Source organism: Entelurus aequoreus, linkage group LG02 (genome assembly GCF_033978785.1).
Source record: "Entelurus aequoreus isolate RoL-2023_Sb linkage group LG02, RoL_Eaeq_v1.1, whole genome shotgun sequence".
NCBI classification, from domain to species: domain Eukaryota; kingdom Metazoa; phylum Chordata; class Actinopteri; order Syngnathiformes; family Syngnathidae; genus Entelurus; species Entelurus aequoreus.
The window spans coordinates 91,132,209-91,158,298 of record NC_084732.1 but is presented as its reverse complement, the minus strand read 5'-3'; the positions used below and the strand labels follow the sequence as shown (position 1 = coordinate 91,158,298).

Here is a 26,090-nt window from a genome sequence, read left to right as displayed (position 1 = left end):
CTTTCAGTAGTCTGGCAGAGGAGTTCAAGGTTTCCCGGGCCAGAGAAGTCCTGCTCTACAGAGATTCTGCTGATGGGAAAGTATCTTCAGCAGGTGTGGAGGTCAGAACAGGAAGGAAGTGGCGTGCCCAGGATGCAGTGGAGCGGGCAGAGGCGAGGCTGCGGCACAGCACCCTGGTGGGAACCATAGCCACTGGTCGGGCTGGGCTGGGTAGCAACACCAAACCAAACTACAGCAGAGCCAGAGGAAAGGAAAGAAGAAAGCTTGTCCAAGAGGAGGTTCGCGCCGAGGTGGAGGAGGCTCGCTTCAGCAGAGTGGTGGGAATGAGCAAGCAGGGGGCCTGGACCAAGTGGGAGCACATAGCTGGTCGCAAGATCACCTGGACCGAACTCTGGAAAGCGGAGCCACACCAGTTTAAGTTCTTGGTCCAGTCAGTTTATGATGTCCTCCCAAGCCCTGCTAACCTGTTCACCTGGGGCCTGATAGACGCACCTGTGTGCCAGCTCTGTCAGAAAAGAGGATCATTAGAACACATCCTCAGCTGTTGCTCAAAGGCATTGGGAGATGGCAGGTATCGGTGGCGCCACGACCAGGTCCTGCGGGCAATAGCAGACACCATCTGCATGGGCATCAACACCAGTAAGCGGCAACACCCAACCAAGAGCACAATTGCCTTTGTCCGAGCAGGAGAGAAACCTCAACCCTCCAAGAAGACCCAGGGGGGCCTGCTAACAACAGCAAGGGACTGGCAGCTCTTGGTTGACCTGGGAAGGCAGTTGTGATTCCCAGACATCATCGCAACTACAACACTCCGGCCAGACATGGTCTTGATGTCTGGAACCAGCAAGCAGGTGGTACTCCTTGAGCTAACTGTCCCCTGGGAGGACAGAATGGAGGAAGCTCAGGAAAGGAAGAGAGCGAAGTACGCAGATCTTGTGGCTGACTGCCGGAGGAACGGGTGGAAGGCCCGCTGCGAGCCTATTGAGGTGGGCTGCAGGGGTTTTGCAGGCAAGTCCTTACACCGGGTCCTGGGGCTCCTTGGGATTTGTGGACTGCACAGGAGAAGAGCCATAAAAAACATTTTGGAAGCGTCTGAAAAGGCTTCACGTTGGCTCTGGTTGAGGAGGGGGGACGCGTGGCGTAGTGCGCTACCTGGACACAAGGCGAGGGACTGATCACCCTCGGCTGGGTCGCCCGGGTGAGGGTGTTTGATTAAGACCCGAAACACCCTATGACCCCGGGAGAATCACTGATGATGTGTCCAGGTTGCACCATGAGGTGTATTATAGTACTATATATATATATATGTATATATATATATAAATATATATATATATATATATATATATATATATATATATATATATATATATATATATATATATATATATATATATATATATATATATATATATATATATATATATATATATATATATATATATATATACACTACTGTTCAAAAGTTTGGGGTCACATGTAAATGTCCTTATTTCTGAAGGAAAAGCACTGTACTTTTCAATGAAGATAACTTTAAACTAGTCTTAACTTGAAAGAAATACACTCTATACATTGCTAATGTGGTAAATGACTATTCTAGCTGCAAATGTCTGCTTTTTGGTGCAATATCTACATAGGTGTATAGAGGCCCATTTCCAGCAACTATCACTCCAGTGTTCTAATGGTACAATGTGTTTGCTCATTGGCTCAGAAGGCTAATTGATGATTAGAAAACCCTTGTGCAATCATGTTCACACATCTGAAAACACTTTAGCTCGCTACAGAAGCTACAAAACTGACCTTCCTTTGAGCAGATTGAGTTTCTGGAGCATCACATTTGTGGGCTCAATTAAACGCTCAAAATGGCCAGAAAAAGAGAACTTTCATCTGAAACTCGACAGTCTATTCTTGTTCTTAGAAATGAAGGCTATTCCACTAAATTGTTTGGGTGACCCCAAACTTTTGAACGGTAGTGTATATATATATATATATTAGGGATGTCCGATAATGGCTTTTTGCCGATATCCGATATGCCGATATTGTCCAACTCTTTAATTACCGATACCGATATCAACCGATACGATATCAACCGATATATACAGTCGTGGAATGAACACATTATTATGCCTATTTTGGACAACCAGGTATGGTGAAGATAAGGTACTTTTTAAAAAAATGAATCAAATAAAATAAGATAAATAAATTAAAAACATTTTCTTGAATAAAAAAGAAAGTAAAACAATATAAAAACAGTTACATAGAAACTAGTAATTAATGAAAATTTGTAAAATGAAGTGTTAAAGGTTAGCACTATTAGTGGAGCAGCAGCACGCACAATCATGTGTGCTTACGGACTGTATCCCTTGCAGACTGTATTGATATATATTGATATATAATGCTTACGGACTGTATCCCTTGCAGACTGTATTGATATATATTGATATATAATGCTTACGGACTGTATCCCTTGCAGACTGTATTGATATATATTGATATATAATGTAGGAAGCAGAATATTAATAACAGAAAGAAACAACCCTTTTGTGTGAATGAGTGTAAATGGGGGGAGGGAGGTTTTTTGGGTTGGTGCACTAATTGTAAGTGTATCTTGTGTTTTTTATGTGGATTTAATAAAAAAATAAATAAATAAATAAAATAAAATAATTTAAAAAAACGATACTGATAATAAAAAAACCGATACCGATAATTTCCGATATTACATTTTAACGCATTTATCGGCCGATAATATCGGCAGACCGATATTATCGGACATCTCTAATATATATATATATATATATATATATATATATATATATATATATATATATATATATATATATATATATATATATATATATATATATATATATATATATTATCGGACATCTCTAATATATATATATATATAAATATATATATATATATACATATATATATTAGAGATGTCCGATAATATCGGTCTGCCGATATTATCGGCCGATAAATGCTTTAAAATGTAATATCGGAAATATCGGACATCTCTAATATATATATATATATATATATATATATATATATATATATATATATATATATATATATATATATATATATATATATATATATATATGTCTGGACATAAGTTTTGTGCAATAATTATAAACATGGACTATAGGAACAGATGCAAATATTATTCATGGAATGTTTTGTAGACCGCTAAGCAACGTCCAAAAATTTCATGGCATTTATTGCCGTACATCTTTGTGATGTTGGATAAGCAGCATGAACACAAATTAATGACCCAAGTGAAGCATTTATAATCACTAAATTGTTGTTTTGATATTTCCGTGACATTTCACTCGGCAGGTCACCTTCCGCTTGTACGATTCAATAATGACTTCTATTGTATTTCCACTACTTGTGAAGGATCAATGTTGTTATTATCTGCTCCCTGCTGTTGGAGACCATTTCTCCTCACAAAAGACGCGGACACTTCCTGGCAGGCCCAAACACAGCAGCTTTTAGAAGTCACAGTATTACACACTGCTGGTTCAATCCTGTAGAAGAAGTGAAAGTGCATCTCTAATCTCTAGATGATATTTCATGGAGCATTGTGATTGTCTCCTCATGGTTTCAGCAGGTAGACTGGCATGGAGACAAAACACTGCCGGTAAGATTTGGTATTGAAACAAGTTTTGGCAACAAATAGATACAAACATTTTGGTGGCTGTTTTTTTCCATTCACCACTTATCCGAGTCCGAGTCCAAGGGCAGCAGTCTAAGCAGAGATGCCCAGACCTCCCTGTCCCCGGCCACCTCCTCTAGTTCTACAGGGGGGATACCGAGGCGTTCCCAGGCCAGTTGTGAGACATAGTCCCTCCAACGTGTCCAAGGTCTCCTCCTGTCTGGACATGCCCCAAACACCTCACTGGGGAGGCGTCCAGGAGGTATCTGTAATAATGGATTCAAGTTAAAGTTAAAGTACCAATGATTGTCACATACACACTAGGTGTGCCGAAATTATTCCCTGCATTTGACCCATCACCCTTGATCACCCCCTGGGAGGTGAGGGGAGCAGTGAGCAGCAGCGGTGGCCGCGCCCGGGAAACATTTTTGGTGATTTAACCCCCAATTCCAACCTTTGATGCTGAGTGCCAAGCAGGGAGGTAATGGCTCCCATTTTTATAGTCTTTGGTATGACTCGGCCGGGGTTTGAACTCACAACCTACCCATCTCAGGGCGGACACTCTAACCCAGGGGTCACCAACCTTTTTGAAAGCAAGAGCTACTTCTTGGGTAGTGATTAATGCGAAGGGCTACCATTTTGATACACACTTAAATAAATTGCCAGAAATGGCCAATTTGCTCAATTTACCTTTAACTCTATGTTATTATTAATAATTAATGATATTTACACTTAATTGAACGGTTTAAAAGACGAGAAAACACGAAAAAAATGACAATTAAATTTTGAAATATAGTTTATCTTCAATTTCGAATCTTTAAAATTCTAAATTCAACCGAAAAAAAGAAGACAAAAACTTTAAAAAATAATTTATGGAACATCATTAGTAATTTTTCCTGATTAAGATTAATTTTAGAATTTTGATGACATGTTTTAAATAGGTTAAAATCCACTCTACACTTTGTTAGAATATATAACAAATTGGACCAAGCTATATTTCTAACATAGACAAATCATTATTTCTTCTATATTTTCCAGAACAAAAATTTTAAAATAAATTCAAAAGACTTTGAAATAAGATTTAAATTTGATTCTACAGATTTTCTAGATTTGCCAGAATATTTTTTTTGAATTTTAATCATAATAAGTTTGAAGAAATATTTCACAAATATTCTTCGTCGAAAAAACAGAAGCTAAAATGAAGAATTAAATTACAATTTATTTATTATTCTTTACAATAAAAAAAATACATTTACTTGAACATTGATTTAAATTGTCAGGAAAGAAGAGGAAGGAATTTAAAAGGTAAAAAGGTATATGTGTTTAAAAATCCTAAAATCATTTTTAAGGTTGTATTTTTTCTCTAAAATTGTCTTTCTGAAAGTTATAAGAAGCAAAGTAAAAAAATTAATGAATTTATTTAAACAAGTGAAGACCAAGTCTTTAAAATATTTTCTTGGATTTTCAAATTCTATTTGAGTTTTGTCTCTCTTAGAATTAAAAATGTCGGGCAAAGCGAGACCAGCTTGCTAGTAAATAAATACAATTTAAAAAATAGAGGCAGCTCACTGGTAAGTGCTGCTCTTTGAGCTATTTTTAGAACAGGCCAGCGGGCTACTCATCTGGTCCTTACGGGCTACCTGGTGCCCGCGGGCACCGCGTTGGGGACCCCTGCTCTAACCACTAGGCCACTGAGTGGGTAGTAGGCCACTGAGTAGATTTATATAGCGCTTTTCTAGACACTCAAAGCGCTTCACAGAGAAGTGAGAAGCCATCATTCATTCACACCTGGTGGTGGTAAGCTACTTTCAGAGCCCCAGCTGGGGTAGACTGACGGGAGCGTGGCTGCCAGTTTGCGCCTACGGCCCCTCTGACCACCACCTATCATTCATCATTCATCCACCAGTGTGAGCGGCACTGAGGGCAAGGGTGAAGTGTCCTGCCCAAGGACACAACAGCAAAGATTTTTTTGTACGGTAAGAGGCGGGGAGCGAACCTGCAACCCTCAGGTTTCTGGCACGGCCGCTCTACCCACTACGCCATGCCGCCCCATCTGTAGTGGATGCCCGAGCTATCCATTAAGTAAGACTACTTATTATGTTGAAGGGGGCAGGAAATATAAGATTGTCTTCATCCTGTTCCTTCTCAAGCATGGGTGTGTAATTGTGTGTTTAGTTGCTAAAGTTTAATTGTCTATTGATAATGAATGAATGAATGAGTGAATAAATGAATGAACTACTGGCCCCGGGAGATAGTGAAGAAGCTAAATTCTTTAAAAGTAAAATAACTCCGAAACATCAAGGGCCAAATCTAGTGTTTACCATATCACCCACTGATGGACAAATGAGACTACCCAATGCCACACTGTTCAACATATCCTGCTGGGGTTTCCAAATATGGGCATGATCCACGCCCTGTGTAAATACCGTAAATGTTTAATCCACATATTTTTTTTAAATATTTATCAGAATATTTTTAATTGCCTGTTACTTCACTGTACATACTGTAAGTGCATTATGTACTTTGTCACTCACTATTTTCAGTATATTCATGGATTAAATGTTTTCCTAAAACAACAATATCACAAACTTGATTTGCACGTATATACACTTGGGCGGTTTAAGATGTTTCTTATTTCAGACTGCAGGCAAAAGTATTTTACCATTTTTAAGTTTTTATTATTATTCTTTGGTATCAATATGCTATATGCCTAAGAGCTGTGTGATCGCACACAAGTTCGTGACAGTAAAAGTTCCTCTTGGTACCTATTTTAACTACTACAAACTATCTACAGTATCTACTTTAAAAGTGTATTAAACAAGGAAATAAGTTACTGTAGAGATAAGCTTTTTCTTTGCTTTTAAACATTGTTCTGTTTTTAAACATGACACACATACAATATGTCCTATTTTTTCAACACTAGTTTTAACAATACTGCAAATAATATTACATATAACACAAATGTGATTTATTTCCTAATTAGTTCTTTTGCTACATTATATAATAAAACAGATGTCATACTATAAATATTTGAACAACAAAATGTTATTTGGATATTCATTCACAAAATGATTGTACATTGTAACTAAGGTATGTTCTTCTTTTTAGAATAGAATGTAATTGTATTGGTTGATCAAACTAGCAGCATATTTAGCTCTCTTTAAACACTTTGTATACGTTGTCCTACCATTACCTACATAAACTTAATCAGAACTTCCTTTAAAAGCATAACCGAAGAGTTAGGGATATCTTAATTTTTACACTTGGAAGTTTTAAACAACTACACAACCAATGTTGTTCTTTAAGCCGCATACATATCATTTTACTATAAATACGATAGTCATGTCATTGATAATATGAATTACTTATATTGTAGGATTCCAGGTTCGATCCCAGCTTCTGCCATCCTTGGGCAAGGCACTTTACCCGTCTAGCTCCCCGTACCACCCACACTGGTGTAATGTAAGTGTTCACCTAATATTGTGCAAACATTTATTTGTATCCCTAATAACCTGAGATCCTTCAAAAGCGCACTAAAACAACACCTTCAGGCAACTTCAACCCTTGACTAACACCCTCCCCCCTCCACATCCCACCTCCCCGGATTGTAAATAACCAAATGTAAATAACCAAATGTATATACTTGTTCTTTTGCTTTCTGAACTCACTATGTTCTCTGCTGGCTGTACATATCCTACCAAGTCACACCTACACTGTTTCAATGTCCATTTCTCTGATGATGCAATTGTTGATGACTGAAGTGCTGATATCAACCAAACCCTCCTCATCCCACCCCCCGGATTGTAAATAATGTAAATAATTCAATGTATATACTCTGATGATTAACTTGTGTGATGACTGTATTATGATGATAGTATATATTTGTACCATGACTTGATTAACGTGGACCCCGACTTAAACAAGTTGAAAAACTTATTGGGGTGTTACCATTTAGTGGTCAATTGTACGGAATATGTACTAGGGGTGTGGGAAAAAATCGATTCGAATTCGAATCGCGATTCTCACGTTGTGCGATTCAGAATCGATTCTCATTCTTAAAAAATACATTTATTTTTTATTTATTTATTTATTTTTGTCCATTTTTGTCCTTTTTTTTTTTTTTTTAATGAATCAATCCAACAAAACAATACACAGCAATACCATAACAATGCAATCCAATTCCAAAAGCAAAGCCGAGCCAGCAACACTCAGAAGTGCAACAAACAGAGCAATTGAGAGGAGACACAAACACCACACACAACAATTGAGAGGAGACTTTCTATGACTAGTTGTTTACTGAGTTATGTGACTAACCGTCGTCAAGGTGGAAGTGTCATCACGTCAGAGAAGGAGACAGCCAGCCTGTTGACTGCTGCAGTACAGACATCTCCCCGCTCTCCTCCTCATCCTCTCACTCCAGTGATGTACGCTGCGGTTGGTGAGTAAAAAGACTTCCCTGCCACACATAACTCCAACATTTGGACCGGACAGTGCGCTCATGATGGACACGGTTTTTATTTATTTATTTATTTTTTTTAAACTGTCGCCACATACGGAACGTTGCGTTGGACAATCCAAACCGAAAGGAACTTTGAACTGACTGAACAATGAGAGGACATTGAATACTGTGAAAACTGTGTGAGACTGGGTTTACTACTGTGTGTGCATTGTGTTCACAAGCATACAACTGCTATTTGTATATGTGGGATTTTAGCAATTATTTTTGTGTATAGACACATGCTGATGGTGTTGAATCCAGCTTTCAGGTGTTATTGTGCCACTCTAGTGAAGTGAAGGTGAACACAACGTTTTGGGTTTCTTATAGTGGTTACAGATTATTAGAGAAATCATTAATATAAATCTATAATTTGTTTATATATTTTTTTATTTACTTTTCTATTTTACTTAGTATTTGAGTACTAATACTGGTGTAATAAATAACAATCTTTTTCAACTTTCACGATACTGATTTTATTGTGAAGTTTTTTCCTTTCTCTGAAGTAGGGGCGTCCGTCCTCTGTTCTGGAGCATAAATAGTGAGGGGGAATACAGTAAGTCCCACACACGGACACTTACTCACTTATTCTGTACTTTAGGTTCTCACCGTGACAGGTTCAAATCCTAGAGCCTAAGCTATTGTGTTTTGACTGAACAGGCAGAGTGGACACGAGACTAATAGGCCTGGGGGTTAGGGATTTAGCTCCTCTAACTTCCTGCCATTCAGGGAAGAGTGATTTACCCCTACTAAGCAGACGTAGGTCCCGTCTGTTACATATGAATGTAAATAAATGTTTGGTGGTGGTCGGAGGGGCAGTAGCCGCTATTTGGCAGCCACGTTTTAGTCAGTCTACTCTGGGGCAGCTGTGGCTACAAATGCAGCTTACCACCATCAATGTGTGGAGTGAATGAATGATGGGTTCTCACTTCTCTGTGAAGCACTTTGAGTGTCTAGAAAAGAGCTATTAAAGCTTATTCAACTTGTACTTTTACTATTTAATAAATGGGTTATACTTGTATAGCGCTTTTCTACCTTCAAGGTACTCAAAACGCTTTGACACTATTTCCACATTCACCCATTCACACACACTGATGGAGGGAGCTGCCATGCAAGGCGCTAACCAGCAGCCATCAGGAGCAAGGGTGAAGTGTCTTGCCCAAGGACACAACGGACGTGACTAGGATGGTAGAAGGTGGGGATTGAACCCCAGTAACCAGCAACCCTTCGATTGCTGGCACGGCCACTCTACCAACTTCGCCACGCCGTGGCCACTATACGTACACGTTCGTATTGTAATCAAATAAACATTAAAAGAAACGGATGTCTGACATCGTAATTAGGAACAATTTCCCTTGTGGATCAATAAAGTTAGTCTAATCCTGAAGGGTATATTTTGGAAAACAACAATAACTGTAAGAACAGTATTTTGCCAGTAGGGGGCAGTGTTTATACATTCAGATACTGCATGGAGGTTCCTCTATAAATGTCAAAACACAAAATGTTGACGTCAAGTGGAGAAAAGTATTAAATTCCTACACATTTAATGATTTTGTTAACGTAGAAAATCCATGCAGACTTTCACTTATCTGTTGACAGCTTTAAAGGTTTAATCTGTGTTTGTCTTTCAAGAAAAAGATGCAGTTAGCATCAAATAGACTCAAGTAAATGTAAGATTGCTGTGAGATGGACAGTGACTCAGCATTATTTATTAATGGACTACAAACACCTGACCTATTTCTTTACTTTGGGTGTGGTAGGTAAGTTCTGATGGTCATTTGGAGAAGTCTTGTTCATGTGGAGATGAAAACTACCAAGTAGAATTATTGTTTTATAGAAATGTCATGTTACATGTTTAATATTCTTAGAAAAATGTCACTTTCACATCTTTAGTAGAGAATGTAGTTGCCAACTCGATGAAAAATAATAACAGACATCCTGTAGACCGACCTGATTATCTTCACACATACCAGCGTGGTGAATTGTTTTTGGTCTTTTTATTTTTACATTTGTCTCAACATTTTAATACTATTTGATTCCAACATGAATTTCAATATCTGTTGGTTTGGGTCTAACAGACAAGTCTAAGAAAACACAAAAACTATCCAATAAAGCAGCATGGACAACATTCCCAAGACTCTTGGCAATGATCAAATCAAGAGTGTGCACACTGCTGTGGGTGGACTTCTTTACATGCGAGTTAGACCAAACATTTCAGGGACAACACTGAGTTATTTAGCATGCCTATCATTGGCTACACCCACATGCACATTTAAGTCCCCTGTAATGACCAAATTGTCAAAAACAGTGCACACAAATGAATGTAATTCCATAAAATAATCAAAAAACAAATTAGAATTTTGGAGTGATTTCTAAATAGTAGGAACCCAACATATCCTGTGAAATGAGCGACAATTTAAGAGATGAGTGCCAATTTAAACTGTGTTTTTATACCTCGTTGTTCTGCTCTTATTGTGAAAGTCTACTGCTGGTGTGTCTCGCTAACTGGTTTCACTTTTGATAAATCACAGCCCCATAGACACCTGTAAATATCAGTTCGGTAACAGTTCATTAATATACCATCAAATAGATTTTGTGTAAGCTGATCATCAAGAATGGCTCAAATTGTCTTTGTTTATTTCATGACTTTTCTCATTTTAGGTAAGTTATGTTATCATGTTTTATAAATACTCTTGTTTTTGTGGTGATAAGAATATATTTTCGATAGAATTCCATGTTGATATGTTTTGTAGGTTGTACAGTTTATTAATATTGGTATTTCTGTAAGGTGTTGTTGTCAATGATGCATTTATTCATTTACCTTGTTCATACAAGTTTTTTTAGAAGAAAAATAGTTAATATCCCTCCAGGCAGTAGTGGTTCTATACCAATTTTACAGAATTACAGGGAAAAAATACACTGTAGACTGTTTTGAATGTTTTGATTCATATATAGTTTGTTAAAAATAAAAATCTTGCATTATGATAAGACAAGCAGGAAGTGTATCTCAAACATGTAAAACTGGTTGTACCGGTTGACTACCAATGTTTTGTTTAGCAAGGGCTGTCAAAGTATGCGCGTTAACAGTGTTTCCCATAAACTGCCAAGATACCTGTGGCGGTGGGGGCGTGGCTATGGGCGTGGTCACCATGACATCAACGAGTAATTTGCATAATTTACTACAATGATATGATTTTCTCTAAAAAGGCTCAAAAAATGTATACTTACAAATTAATAATAACAGTTTTGTTTTAAACGTCCATCAATCCATCCATTTTACAATATAATTACAACACTTTATGTACATATTTATATATAGATTTGAACAATAAGTTATTCACTGAAATATATTTATTAATTGTGGTTCTTAAAAAAAATATATCTTATAAAAATATAAAAGCTAAAATGTCTCTTTAAGCTCTGCCCCTTTAATTAGTGCATACTAAATAATTTAACTTTAGCCTACTACTACAACCATATTATTTACCAGCAACATAAAGTGAAACAGAGGCAGAGGTGTCCTGCCACAGTCAGTAACAAATAAATAGAAAACAGTAGTGGTGGTAGATAGACACAGAGCTTCATCAAACATCTGATCCACTGAACAAAGAGCTCCAAAAATCCTGATCCTACACTTCTCTTTTGTGAAGTAAATCTGAACAGCCTATATGGGCATCTACATCAACTATATGATCATCTACATCAACTATATGATCATCTACATCAACTATATGATTTGCCTGAGAAGCTTGACAGGACACAAAAAAAATAAAAAAATAAATTAATTTTTTTTTGTTTTTTGTGGCGGCCTTAATTCTTTCGTGGCGGGCCGCCACAAATAAATGAATGTGTGGGAAACACTACGTTAATGCATCTGAATCAAAACATTCAAAACAGTCTACAGCGTGGCGAAGTTGGTAGAGTGGCTGCCAAGTCTTCATTTCTTTGTGGTGCCTTTTGCCTACTTTAAACCATTCTAACCAAAACATTTACAACACTTGACGTATAAAAGTTCAGCAGATCATCAACATTAACATACGGGGCATTTTCAAACCTAATCATTTCCACAAACTGTGTCCGTATGCTGTCATTTTTAAGTCTTCCCCAAACAACCACAGACCAATCTGCTGGTTTGGGTCTACCGACAAGTCAAAGAAAACACAAAAACTATCCGATAAAGCAGCATCGACAACATTCCCAGGACTCTTGATAATGATGAAATCAAGAGTGTGCACACTGCTGTGGGTGAGCTCGTTTACATGCGAGCTAGGCCAAACATTTCAAGGACAACACTGAGTTATTTAGCATGCCTATCATTGGCTACACCCACATGCACATTTAAGTACCCCGTAGTGACCAAACCGTCAAAAACAGTGCACATAACTGAAGTAATTCCGTAAAATAATCAAGAAGGCAGCCCAGAGAGCCAATCAACGAGTGTTTGAGCGGTCTAAAGAGACGAGTTTCAGCCTGAGGGGCTTTTTTCCGCCTGGCGCCAGTGTTTGACTTGTCTCCATTTAATAGCGTTAAATTATTTTTGGACAGTAAAAAGTGCAGGTGACAAAGATTAAGTTTACACTGCAAGCCAAACATGTCCAGATCTGATTTTATTTAAATCTGATTTTTTCCAGCTGACAGTTTACACTGCAAGTAAAATGTGATTTTTATCGGACTCCAGTGTAAACGTGCAAAGGCCCCAATGTGGCCCCAATGTGGCCTCGACGTCACTTGCACACACACTTCGATAACGTTAAAACAAAGGAAGTTGACCGGGAGGATGTTGCTACTACTACAAAATATAATAAAAGTCGCAAAACCTTAAAAATTAGTGTTTTTTTATGTGAAATTAAATGAAAGTAATATAATGTATGCATGGATGTATATAGTGAAATATATTTGGGAGGGTTGTAATGTTTTTATGGTTGTTAAGTAGAGGAGACAGGGACATAAGTGTGGATCTACAGGAGCTTTATTTTTCAACTCACATGTAAGCAAATGTGCCACAGCGTCAATTACGGCCTTTCAACAATCGCTATTTCTTCTGAATCAAAATATATATTCTTGTATCACATATAGCCTATTATTTGCGCACTATTGACAAGTGATGCAATGAAAATGTGGTCGTCTTAAATGCAAACTGAAACCGTATGTTGTGATGAAATATTCATTTCTGCTGGCGACTGCACACAAATTCATGTAGCTCGCCCAAGCCTGACGAAAAAATCAGATTCAGGTCACATTGCGTTTAGACCGAAGTCACATTTGAAAAGATGAGATTTAAAGCACTTTGGAGCGTTTAGACTGGAAATAAAAATCCGATCTGTGTCACTTGAGGGCAAAAAAATCAGATTTGGTGTGCCGTGTAAACGGGAACAAAACATGCTTGCCAAAAACTTAGAAAAGGTGCAGGTAACATGTTATTTGTTAGTATGGTAATTACTCTCATTACAATCGTGCAAAGTAGATCATGCTGTGGTTTTTGGAGCTGAAGTCTCTTTTTTGTGTGGTTTTGTTTATAAAAAAGGGTCTTAATAGTGCACCACTACAACTGAAGACTATTTATCTGTTTTTGTCCCTTTCACAGTTTCTGCACAGGATGTGAAATATTTCCTGAAGGGTCAGGACATACACTTGATGCCATCCATCTCTGAACCACCTACTCAAATTTTATGGCAACATAATGGAATTGATGTGGTATATTTTACTGGCATGAAGAACTATGTGCAGTCTTCATACAAGAAGAGAATCACTCTGGACCGGGTCTCTGCAGAACTCACCATCAAAAACGCCACATATGAAGACAGTGGAGTCTATCACCTAGAAATGAACATAAACAGCGAGCAGGATACTTTCCAGTATAGAATTGAAGTTATAGGTAAGTTTACATTTCCATTCATGAACATTTGAACACAAATATTGAGCACTATAAATATTAACTTGTCTAATCTAGGTTCATTAACAATAGTGTTGATTGTGTTACATTTGAGCTCAAATGTGAACACGACTCAACACTTCATGAATCTCCACTCCAAAAACTAAAAAAACATCTGACCTCATGTTGACCATCCTTCTGTTTTCTTACAGACAAAGTATCCAAACCCGACATATCCTGTGAGAGGAGCGACACAAAGCAGGCGACACTTGTGTGCTCAGCAGAGTCCAAACATCCTCATTTGTTAAAGTTTAAGTGGAGCTCACCAGGAAAGGAGCAGACTCGACCAAATTTAACAATAACTGTCAGGAATAAAGTTGATGGTCAAGTTTATCGTTGTGATGTCAGCAACCCTCTGACCAAAGAAACGGCTTCATTCACCGCTATGGACTGCTTCCCGGGTAATTATAATCAATAATGATGGAAGATAAATATTCAAAATGGTGGTTGTACATTATTTAGATGTTATTTTGGATATAATGTACTTGGAGAAGTTGCTTTGAGTTTGATTTTTGTTTTTCTGTGCAGGTGAAATATCAATACTTCTACAGACTTTCATCCTATTGTGTATCTTAACTGAGGCCATCATCTGGTGTTGTGTTTTATACACAACATATCAACATTTAAAAGGTACAGAAACTCAATATGACAAAGGACAAAACACATAAAAATGATTTGATTGATTTAACGATGCACTCTTTCATCCCATGGAGAGAATTAAACTGATGATGAATTAATATCATGTATGTGCCGCCCTCGATATGTAAAAATATCTTGGCTTTACCCTAACACCTTTTCTTGATCAAACACTCTGAAAAACGTCTTCTTGTCCACAGGTTTATTGACCCTAAAAAGGGTAAAACTGAAAGCATACAAGCAGAAAGGATGCTTACATTACAGACATGCACACACAGCCTTATTACACACACACAATCCCATTACGATAAAACGTGCATTATGCAGTGTATTGAACTTAAATGGACAAATAAATGCCACAAAATATGTAATATAAGTGCTTTATAGCAAACTAGCTTACTATGCTAACATTCACTTCACTGTATGAATTCCGAAAATTAGCATGACTGACTTTTGGCCATAAAACGTCCCAAATTACATCACAACCAACAAATAATACAACTCAATCAAATATTAGCATACTACTCAACAATACATACCGATGATACTTTGTTTGGCATGAGATTCGAGCAGATGAAAACGTTTGCGATCGTCACTGAACTAGCTTAAAGTCTACTTGAAAGGAACTCCTTGTTGTGCCCTGCTATCATGGACATTACTGTAAACTAGGCAATGCTGCCTCCTGTTGTCTAAAGGAGGAAGTGCACCTCACTGTTGAATTCCAAAGTGAACTGGTTTTACATATATTATTAATAAATTCAACAAACAAGACAGAACAATGTACATTCAAAAACATTTAAAACTAATACTTTTTGTGTGCACAACCTTTAAACTCACATCACACTTTATTCCTGTCTTTTTCATCGCCTTACATATTATGAAATGTTAATTTTCTCTTTGATCGTGCAGCACTTTTGGACAAATATATTATGTAGATAAATATTCAAAATGGTGGTTGTACATTATTTAAATGTTATTTTGGATATAATGTACTTTAAAGAGTTGCTTTGAGTTTGACTTTTGTTTTTCTGTGCAGGTAATAGATCAGATGCTCCACGCTCCTCCTTGCTCCATGTACCATGGATGTTCATGCAATTGTGTAACAACATTGCTGTCAGCGCCTGGTGTTGTTTTTTGGACATAATACATCCATGTTCAATAGGTACAGAAACTCAATATGACAAAGGACAAAACACTTTAAAAAATATTTGAATGATTTAAATCAGGGGTCTCAGACTCAATTTACCTGGGGGCCACCGGATGCAGAAACTGGGTGAGGCTGGGCCGCAAGAAAAGATTTCTTAAAAAAATCTAACATGCACTTTTGAATGAATTCACCTTCTTTGAATGGCTATCCCGCCCTAGCAACATACTTGCCAACCCTCACGATTTTTCCGGGAGACTCCCGAATTTCAGTGCCCCTCCCGATAATCTCCCGGGGCAACCATTCTCCCGAATTTGTCCCGATTTTCACCCGGACAACAATATTAAGGGCGTGCCGTGATAGCACTGCCTTTAACGTCCTCTACAACCTGTCGACGCGTGCGCTTTTTTACCATATAAACAGCGTGCCAGCCCAGTTACATGTTGTTTGAGGCTTCTGCAGACACACGTAAGTGACTGCAAGACATACTTGATCAACAGCCATACAGGTCACACTGAGGGTGGCCGTATAAACAACTTTAACACTGTTACAAATATGCGCCACACTGTGAACCCACACCAAACAAGAATGACAAACACATTTCGGGAGAACATCCGCACCGTAACACAACATAAACACAACAGAACAAATACCCACCTTGCAGCCCTAACTTTTCTGGGCTACAATATACACCCCCGCTACCACCATGGATTATTTCAACATTGGCGGTAACTTATAAAAACTGAGAAGAATGGCAGCGAAAAAGAAATCATATACTGCAGATTACAAGCTGGACGTAGTGAAATATGCTGCAGAAAACGGCAATCGAGCAGCAGAAAGAAAGGAAGCGGCACATACCAGGAGCGACAACAAGGAAGAAGATTTCATGGGATTTAGCGATTAGGAGTGACAGATTGTTTGGTAAACGTATAGCATGTTCTATATGTTATAGTTATTTGAATGACTCTTACCATAATATGTTACGTTAACATACCAGTTGGTTATTTATGCCTCATATAACGTACACTTATTCAGCCTGTTGTTCACTATTCTTTACACATTTTAAATTGCCTTTCAAATGTCTATTCTTGCTGTTGGATTTTATCAAATACATTTCCCCCAAAAATGCGACTTATACTCCAGTGCGACTTATATATGTTTTTTTCCTTCTTTATTATGCATTTTCGGCCGGTGCGATTTATATTCCGGAGCGATTTATAATCAGAAAAATACGGTACATTCAAAAACATGTAAAACTAATACTTTTTGTGTGCACAACCTTTAAACTCACATCACACTTTATTCCTGTCTTTTTCATCTCATTACATATTATGAAATGTTAATTTTCTCTTTGATCTTGCAGCACTTTTGGATAAATATAATATGAAGATAAATATTCAAAATGGTGGTTGTACATTATTTAAATGTTATTTTGGATATAATGTACTTTAAAGGCCTACTGAAATGACATTTTTTTATTTACAGTAAACGGGGATAGCAGATCCATTCTAAGTGTCATACTTGATCATTTCGCGATATTGCCATATTTTTGCTGAAAGGATTTAGTAGAGAACAACGACGATAAAGTTCGCAACTTTTGGTCGCTGATAAAAAAAAGCCTTGCCTGTACCGGAAGTAGCGTGACGACACCGGAGGAAGGACTGCTCACATTTCCCCATTGTTTACACCAGCAGCGAGAGAGATTCGGACCGAGAAAGCGACGATTACCCCATTAATTTGAGCGAGGATGAAAGATTCGTGGATGAGGAAAGTGAAGGACTAGCATGCAGTGCATAGACATAGACATATCTTTTTTTGCTCTGACCGTAACTTAGGTACAAGCTGGTTCATTGGATTCCACACTTTCTCCTTTTTCTATTGTGGATCAAGGATTGGTATTTTAAACCACCTGGGATACTATATCCTCTTGAAAATGAGAGTCGAGAACGCCAAATGGACATTCACAGTGACTTTTATCTCCACGACAATACATCGGCGAAGCTCTTTAGCTACTGAGCTAACGTGATAGCATCGGGCTTAACTGCATATAAAAACAAAACAAATAAGCCCCTGACTGGACGGATAGACAGAAGATCAACAATACTATTAAACCATGGACATGTAACTACACGGTTAATGCTTTCCAGCTTGGCGAAGCTTAGCAATGATGTTGCTAACGACGCCATTGAAGCTAACTTAGCTACGGGACCTCACAGAGCTATGCTAAAAACATTAGCTCTGCACCTACGCCAGCTCTCATCTGCTCATCAACACCCGTGCTCACCTGCGTTCCAGCAATCGACGGTACGATGAAGGACTTCACCTGATCACCGATGCGGTCGGCGGCCCGGAGACGGAGGAAGTCAAGGTGAGTTCGGCGGCTAGCGCGTCTGCTATCCACCTCTCAGTCCTCCTGGTTGTGTTGCTGCAGCCAGCCGCTAATACACCGATCCCACCTACAGCTTTCTACTTTGCAGTCTTCATTGTTCATTAAACAAATTGCAAAAGATTCACCAACACAGATGTCCAGAATACTGTGGAATTTTGAGATGAAAACAGAGCTTTTTGTATTGGATTCAACGTGTCCGAATACTTCCGTTTCAACCATAGACGTCACACGCATACGTCATCATACATAAACGTTTCCAACCGGAAGTTTCGCGGGAAATTTAAAATGTCACTTTATAAGTTAACCCGGTCGTATTGGCATGTGTTGCAATGTTAAGATTTCATCATTGATATATAAACTATCAGACTGCGTGGTCGCTAGTAGTGGCTTTCAGTAGGCCTTTAAAGAGTTGCTTTGAGTTTGACTTTTGTTTTTCTGTGCAGGTAAAATATCCGATGATGATCCATGGCTGTTGAGATTGTTCAGTATCTTCATTCTGGTCATCAACACGTGTCGTCTTTTATACACAATACATCAACATTTAAAAGGTACAGAAACTCAATATGACAAAGGACAAAACACTTTAAAAAATATTTGAATGATTTAACGATGCACTCTTTCATCCCAAGGAGAGAATTAAAGTGTTGATGATGAATTAATATCATGTACATTCAAAAACATTTCAAACTAATACTTTGTGTGTACAACCTTTAAACCCACATCACACTTTATTCCTGTCTTTTTCATCTCATTACATATTATGAAATGTTAATTTTCTCTTTGAGCTTGCAGCACTTTTGTATAAGTATATTATGAAGATAAATATTCAAAATGGTGGTTGTACATTATTTAAATGATATTTTGGATATAATGTACTTTAAATAATTGCTTTGAGTTTAACTTGTTTTTCTGTGCAGGTAATAGACCACCTGCTGTATTGATCAGATTATTGTGTACCTTCATTCAGGTCATAATCTGGTGTTATGTTTTATACAGAACATATCAACATTCAACAGGTACAGAAACTCAATATGACAAAGGACAAAACACAAAAATGATTTGATTGATTTAACGATGCAGTCTTTCATCCCATGGAGATAATTAAACTTGATGATGAATTAATATCATGTACATTCAAAAACATTTCAAACTAATACTTTGTGTGCACAACCTTTAAACCCACATCACACTTTATTCCTGTCTTTTTCATCTCATTACATATTATGAAATGTTAATTTTCTCTTTGATCTTGCAGCACTTTTGGATAAATATATTATGAAGATAAATATTCAAAATGGTGGTTGTACATTATTTAAATGTTATTTTGGATATAATGTACTTTAAAGAGTTGCTTTGAGTTTAACTTTGTTTTTCTGTGCAGGTAAAATACCAGATACTCTACTGAATTTCATCATAGTCTGTAGCTTCATTCTGGTCATCAACATGTGTTGTGTTTTATACATAACATATCAACATTTAAAAGGTACAGAAACTCAATATGACAAAGGACAAAACACTTTAAAAAATATTTGATTGATTTAAACGATGCACTCTTTCATCCCATGGAGAGAATTAAAGTGTTGATGATGAATTAATATCATGTACATTCAAAAACATTTCAAACTAATACTTTGTGTGCACAACCTTTAAACCCACATCACACTTTATTCCTGTCTTTTTCATCTCATTACATATTATGAAATGTTAATTTTCTCTTTGATCTTGCAGCATGTTTTAAATATATTTGGAACAGAAGACCAAGAGCAAAAAAAGGTATGATCCTTTTAGAGTTACATGTAATGTTTTCATATTCACTTAAATACAATTGACTTAATCATCAGCAAATTATCATTAGTTGTTTATTTAGAGTTATTTATTTAAATGTAATTAATAGCTTTTTGGGACATTAATTTCCTTACCTCACTAAGGCGATTGTAATCTTTGTGTTGTTGTTAGATGATTCAGTGTCCACACAGCTTAATGGAAACACACCCACACTTCCTTCCAAAGAGAAATTGAATAAACAGCAGAAACCAGAAGAAATGCTTGACTCAGGTAAACTAAAGTTGGTACACTTATGTTCTGATTTATAATCTGACTTGTGTTCTTAGTTTAGACTTTTATTTTGAAATAGCTTGCCAGGATCTTAGTAGTTTCCTTACTTTGCTAACAAGTTTGGACATTTTGTGTTGTTGCATGTTTGCCAAGTGTTTGTTTCACTGTTCAAACAAACAAACCTTTTATTTTCAATCAGAGACAGAACGAAAAGTTAAATTTAGAACAAATATAACTGAGAAGATTTACAGTTGTTTGTTACCATATTCTGCTTTGTGATCCGACTTATGTTTTCATTTAAGAATTTTCCCTACTATGTACTAACTATAAATTATGCAAAGAAATCAAACAATGTACTAAAATGATCCACTGTAAGAAACTGTTCAAACTCAAAGTGTTTATAAAGTACAAGGAAGAAGAATCCTGATAAACATATTGAACCTTATTAAAAAAGGAGAAAATGTAATTTATTTTATAGAGGATGAATAGAGACATCAATGACTTCCGTTCTACAAAAACACTTGATATATGTAAATAAACAGTTACAAAATATTTCAGTGCAAATATATGGGAAAATCGTTTTCCCCATATTTTTTAGAAACATATTTTAAAATGTATTGGCTGTGATTGTGGCTTATAGTCCAGAAACAATGTATATTTTATAGTCTGAAGCAAGTCCAGTACTAAATATACAGTAGACTGCTTCTTCTAATCCTTCTTTGACCTCCACAGACATGAACACTACCACTCTACTTGAGGATAGCAGAAAGGATCAGCAAGTTTATGGAGGAGAAAATGTGAAACATGAAGATGACTTACTGAGTCAAGCAACACCCATCAACTGGCGAGTAGAAGTTATCAGAACAAGCGACACAGGAAGTTTAAATCATGTCACAATGACAAAAGTCCCCTCCTCCACTTCTCTAAAAGAGGAAAACATTCATGAATAATGAATCAGGACTCCTGGTGTCAACACCACAAACCCCTTTAATGCATACCTTACAGTAATTGTAACCGGGCCTAACCAAGTTTCATTATTCCACTTTTACTGATGATTATTGATTATGGGAGCAGTAAAGATGATGACATTACTGTAAATGGTAACTAACCACGTTAAACCCAGATTCCGATCTAACAAAGGTCTTAACTCATTCTCCTTCTATGCCACATCAATATGGAATGCACTCCCAACAGGTGTAAAAGAAAGGGCATCTCTATCCTCCTTCAAAAGCGCACTAAAACAACACCTCCAGTCAACTTCAACCCTTGACTAACACCCTCCCCCCTCCACATCCCACCTCCCCGGATTGTAAATAACCAAATGTAAATAACCAAATGTAGATACTTGTTCTTTTGCTTTCTGAACTCACTATGTTCTCTGCTCACTGTACATAAATACACCAAGACGAACAGGCTAAAAAACAGCTTCTTCCCCAGGGCCATAACCACCCTGAACAGACTTCCCCATTGACCCTCATAACTGCCTTCTCTTCGGTGCAATAAACCATTCCACCAACCACCCTGTTTCATCACCCATATTCATGTACATATTCATTTCACCCTCTGTATAGAGTGTACACTTGTTTTATCGCACTGTATGGAATGGCCTCAATCTCGTTACCCTGCGTAATGACAAAGCTGATTCTGATTCTGATTCTGATATCCTACCAAGTCACACCTACACTGTTTCGATGTCCATTTCTCTGATGATGCAATTGTTGATGACTAAAGTGCTGATATCAACCAAACCCTCCTCATCCCACCCCCCGGATTGTAAATAATTCAATGTATATACTCTGATGATTAACTTGTGTGATGACTGTATTATGATGATAGTATATATTTGTATCATGAATTGATTAACGTGGACCCCACGTACTTGTAGGGAATATGTACTGTACTGTGCAATCTACTAATAAAAGTTTCAATCAATCAATCAATGGTGTCCCATACATAGGAAAAATTGACCTTTTTTAATATAAAAAAACATATTTTCTGTTAAATGTGTTTGCAACCATGCAACTGCTTCCTGAGCTGGCCATCAGGATTATTTAAAAGTGTTGGTCTTTATTCAAATGCATCTTCTAGTATAATTGTTTTTCATTATTATATTGTTTACATATTGATCAATAACTTACTTTAACATTTGTAAGTCAAGATGACCAGCAGATATTTAAGTAATTATATTTGATTAACAAAAAAAAACAGACAATATTAAAGTGTAGAACATATGCAAAATTGAAAGAATTAATACATTTAGCCATCAAGTGTTTTATTTATTTCCAACCTTTCACAGGCCACATAAAATGATGTGGCGGGCCAGATTTGGCCCACGGGCCTTGAGTTTGACACCTATGTTCTAGGTTATCAGAAGTATAAAAGAGTACAATGTTAAATGTATGGAAACTAACCCTAACCAGATCCCCTCAACGCCTTGACTGCGCCTAGAAATTCTGTCCATAAAAGTTATGAACAGAATCGGTGACAAAGGGGTCCAACCCTCACTGGAAACTGGTCACTGATCTTACAGGAAGCGGACCGCCACAATCAGACAGTCCGATACCCCATACTCTCTGAGCACTCTCCACAGGACTTCCCGGTCGAATACCTTCTCCAAGTCCACAAAGCACATGTAGACTGTTTGGGCAAACTCCCATGCACCCTCAAGGACCCTGCCGAGAGTATAGAGCTGGTCCACAGTTCCAAGACCAGGACGAAAACCACACCGTTTCTCCTGAATCCGAGGTTCGACTATCCGGCGTAGCCTGCTCTCCAGTACACCTGAATAGACCTTACCGGGAAGGCTGAGGAGTGTGATCCCACGATAGTTGGAACACACCCTCCTGCCAATCCAGAGGTACCTTGTCAACCAAGACAGCCCCACAGCATCCAGAGCCTTAAGGAACTCCGGGCGGATCTCATCCACCCCCGGGGCCTTGCCACCGAAGAGCTTTTTAACTACCTCTGCAACCTCAGCCCCAGAAATAGGAGAGCCCACCACAGAGTCCCCAGGCACTGCGTCCTCATAGGAAGAAGTGTTGGTAGGATTGAGGAGGTCTTCGAAGTATTCCCTCCACCGATCCACAACATCCGCAGTCGAGGTCAGCAGAACACCATCCCCACCATATACGGTGTTGATAGTGCACTGCTTCCCCTTCCTGAGGCGGCGGATGGTGGTCCAGAATCACTTCGAAGCCCTCCGGAAGTCGTTTTCCATGGCTTCCCCGAACTCCTTCCATGTCAGAGTTTTTGCCTCCGCGACCGCTGAAGCCGCACACCGCTTGGCCTGTCGGTACCTGTCTGCTGCCTCCGGAGTCCTATGAGCCAAAAGAACCCGATAGGACTCCTTCTTCAGTTTGACGGCATCCCTCACCGCTGCTGTCCCTCACCGCTGCTGTCCACCCACCAGCGGGTTCTAGGATTACCGCCACGACAGGCACCAACCACCTTGCGGCCACAGCTCCAATCGGCCGCCTCAACAATAGAGGTACGGAACATGGTCCACTCAGACTCAATGTCCAGCACCTCCCTCATGACATGTTCAAAGTTCTTACGGAGGCGGGAATTGAAACTCTCTCTGACAGGAGACTCTGCTAGGCGTTGACAGCAGACCCTTACAATGCGTTTGGGCCTGCCAGGTCTGTCCGGCATCCTCCCCCACCATCGCAGCCAACTCACCACCAGGTGGTGATCGGTAGAAAGCTCCGCCCCTCTCTTCACCCGAGTGTCCAAAACATGAGACCGCAAATCCGATGACACAACTACAAAGTCGATCATGGAACTGCGGCCTAGGGTGTCCTGGTGCCAAGTGCACATATGGACACCCTTATGTTTGAACATGGTGTTTGTTATGGACAATCTGTGACGAGCACAAACATCCAATAACAAAACACCACTCGGGTTCAGATCCAGGCGGCCATTCTTCCCAATCACGCCTCTCCAGGTTTCACTGTCGTTGCCAACATGAGCGTTGTAGTCCCCCAGTAGAACAAGGGAATCACCCGGGGGAGCACTCTCCAGTACTCCCTCGAGTGAATCCAAAAAGGGTGGGAACTCTGAGCTGCCATTTTGCGCGTAAGCGCAAACAACAGTCAGGACCCGTCCCCCACCCGAAGGCGGAGGGAAGCTACCCTCTCGTCCACTGGGCTGAACTCCAACGTGCAGGCTTTGAGCCAACAAGAATTGCTACCCCAGCCCTTTGACATTTAGGACAGATATATGATGTATGTTGTATTTTTGTTGTTGTTGTGCTTGCTACCATTTTTCATCATTCCATGTATATAATGTCCTCTGGATCCCCTGTCAAAAGCTTCTTCTAGCTTATTTGGGGGACCCTTTCACTTACCAACATCTTTAAATGATATTCACTACTATTGTAATTGTTCTATGGTATTGTGATTAAAACTTGAACTTGAAACTTGAAAGGTATGTGAATATGATGTAATGGATAGGAATGTCTGATGCTGGATGTCAATACAAATAAAATAAAAAGTAACTGTGTACATACAACACACTCACAGTATGTAACACAACACACTCACAGTATGTAACACAACACACTCACAGTATGTAACACAACACACTCACAGTATGTAACACAACACACTCACAGTATGCAACACAACACACTCACAGTATGTAACACAACACACTCACAGTATGTAACACAACACACTCACAGTATGTAACACAACACAATCACAGTATGTAACACAACACACTCACAGTATGCAACACAACACACTCACAGTATGTAACACAACACACTCACAGTATGCAACACAACACACTCACAGTATGTAACACAACACACTCACAGTATGTAACACAACACACTCACAGTATGCAACACAACACACTCACAGTATGTAACACAACACACTCACAGTATGTAACACAACACACTCACAGTATGCAACACAACACACTCACAGTATGTAACACAACACACTCACAGTATGCAACACAACACACTCACAGTATGCAACACAACACACTCACAGTATGTAACACAACACACTCACAGACAGTATGTATGAATATGGACCATCTTTGATTTATACTTATATTTCATACTCTTGCTTTGAAGCAGCAATGATGTCATGAAATGTTCCAACAGTAAAGTAAGTTGTCAGGGAGACTGAGATCTTAAACAAATCCTTTCTCAGTTGACTAAAAACACCTTCTAGTTGAACCGGTCTGACAGGTTGAAACACTCCTGCATCCAAACAGTCGTCTTCTATTCGGCCACTTGGTCCAGCTCCTCCCAGGGGATCCCGAGGCTTTCCCAGGCCAGCCGGGAGACATAGTCTTCCCAACGTGTCCTGGGTCTTCCCCTTGGCCTCCTGCCGGTCGGACGTGCCCCAAACACCTCCCTAGGTAGGCGTTCGAGTGGCATTCTGAGCAGATGCCCGAACCACCTCATCTGGCTCCCGGATGACAGAGCTTCTCACCCTATCTTTAAGGGAGAGACCCGCCACCCGGCGGAGGAAACTCATTTGGGCCGCCTGTACCCGTGATCTTGTCCTTTCGGTCATAACCCAAAGCTCATGACCATAGGTGAGGATGGGAACGAAGATCGACCGGTAAATTGAGAGCTTTGCCTTCCGGCTCAGCTGCTTCTTCACCACAACGGATCGATACAGCGTCTGCATTACTGAAGATGCCGCACCAATCCGCCTGTCGATCTCACGATCCACTCTTCCCTCACTCATGAACAAGACTCCCAGGTACTTGAACTCCTCCACTTGGGGCAAGATCTCCTCCCCAACCCGG

General features: G+C 38.8%; 1 protein-coding gene and 1 pseudogene across 1 annotated transcript; both read left to right on the top strand.

Annotated features, from left to right (window-relative positions):
* Positions 1-3,623, top strand: part of LOC133642563 (uncharacterized) — a 9,126-nt pseudogene extending 5,503 nt beyond the window's left edge.
* A 144-nt stretch (positions 3,624-3,767) lies between these two features.
* On the top strand, positions 3,768-21,696 carry LOC133642556 (uncharacterized). Its single transcript, XM_062036822.1, has 12 exons — positions 3,768-3,948; positions 7,989-8,102; positions 13,744-14,034; positions 14,244-14,492; positions 14,620-14,721; positions 15,764-15,889; positions 18,704-18,808; positions 19,178-19,276; positions 19,642-19,743; positions 19,989-20,033; positions 20,217-20,315; positions 21,048-21,696. Exons 1-12 carry the CDS (start codon positions 3,768-3,770, stop codon positions 21,263-21,265), a joined length of 1,731 nt encoding a protein of 576 aa, XP_061892806.1. The 3' UTR covers positions 21,266-21,696.
* Positions 21,697-26,090: the final 4,394 nt, after the last annotated feature.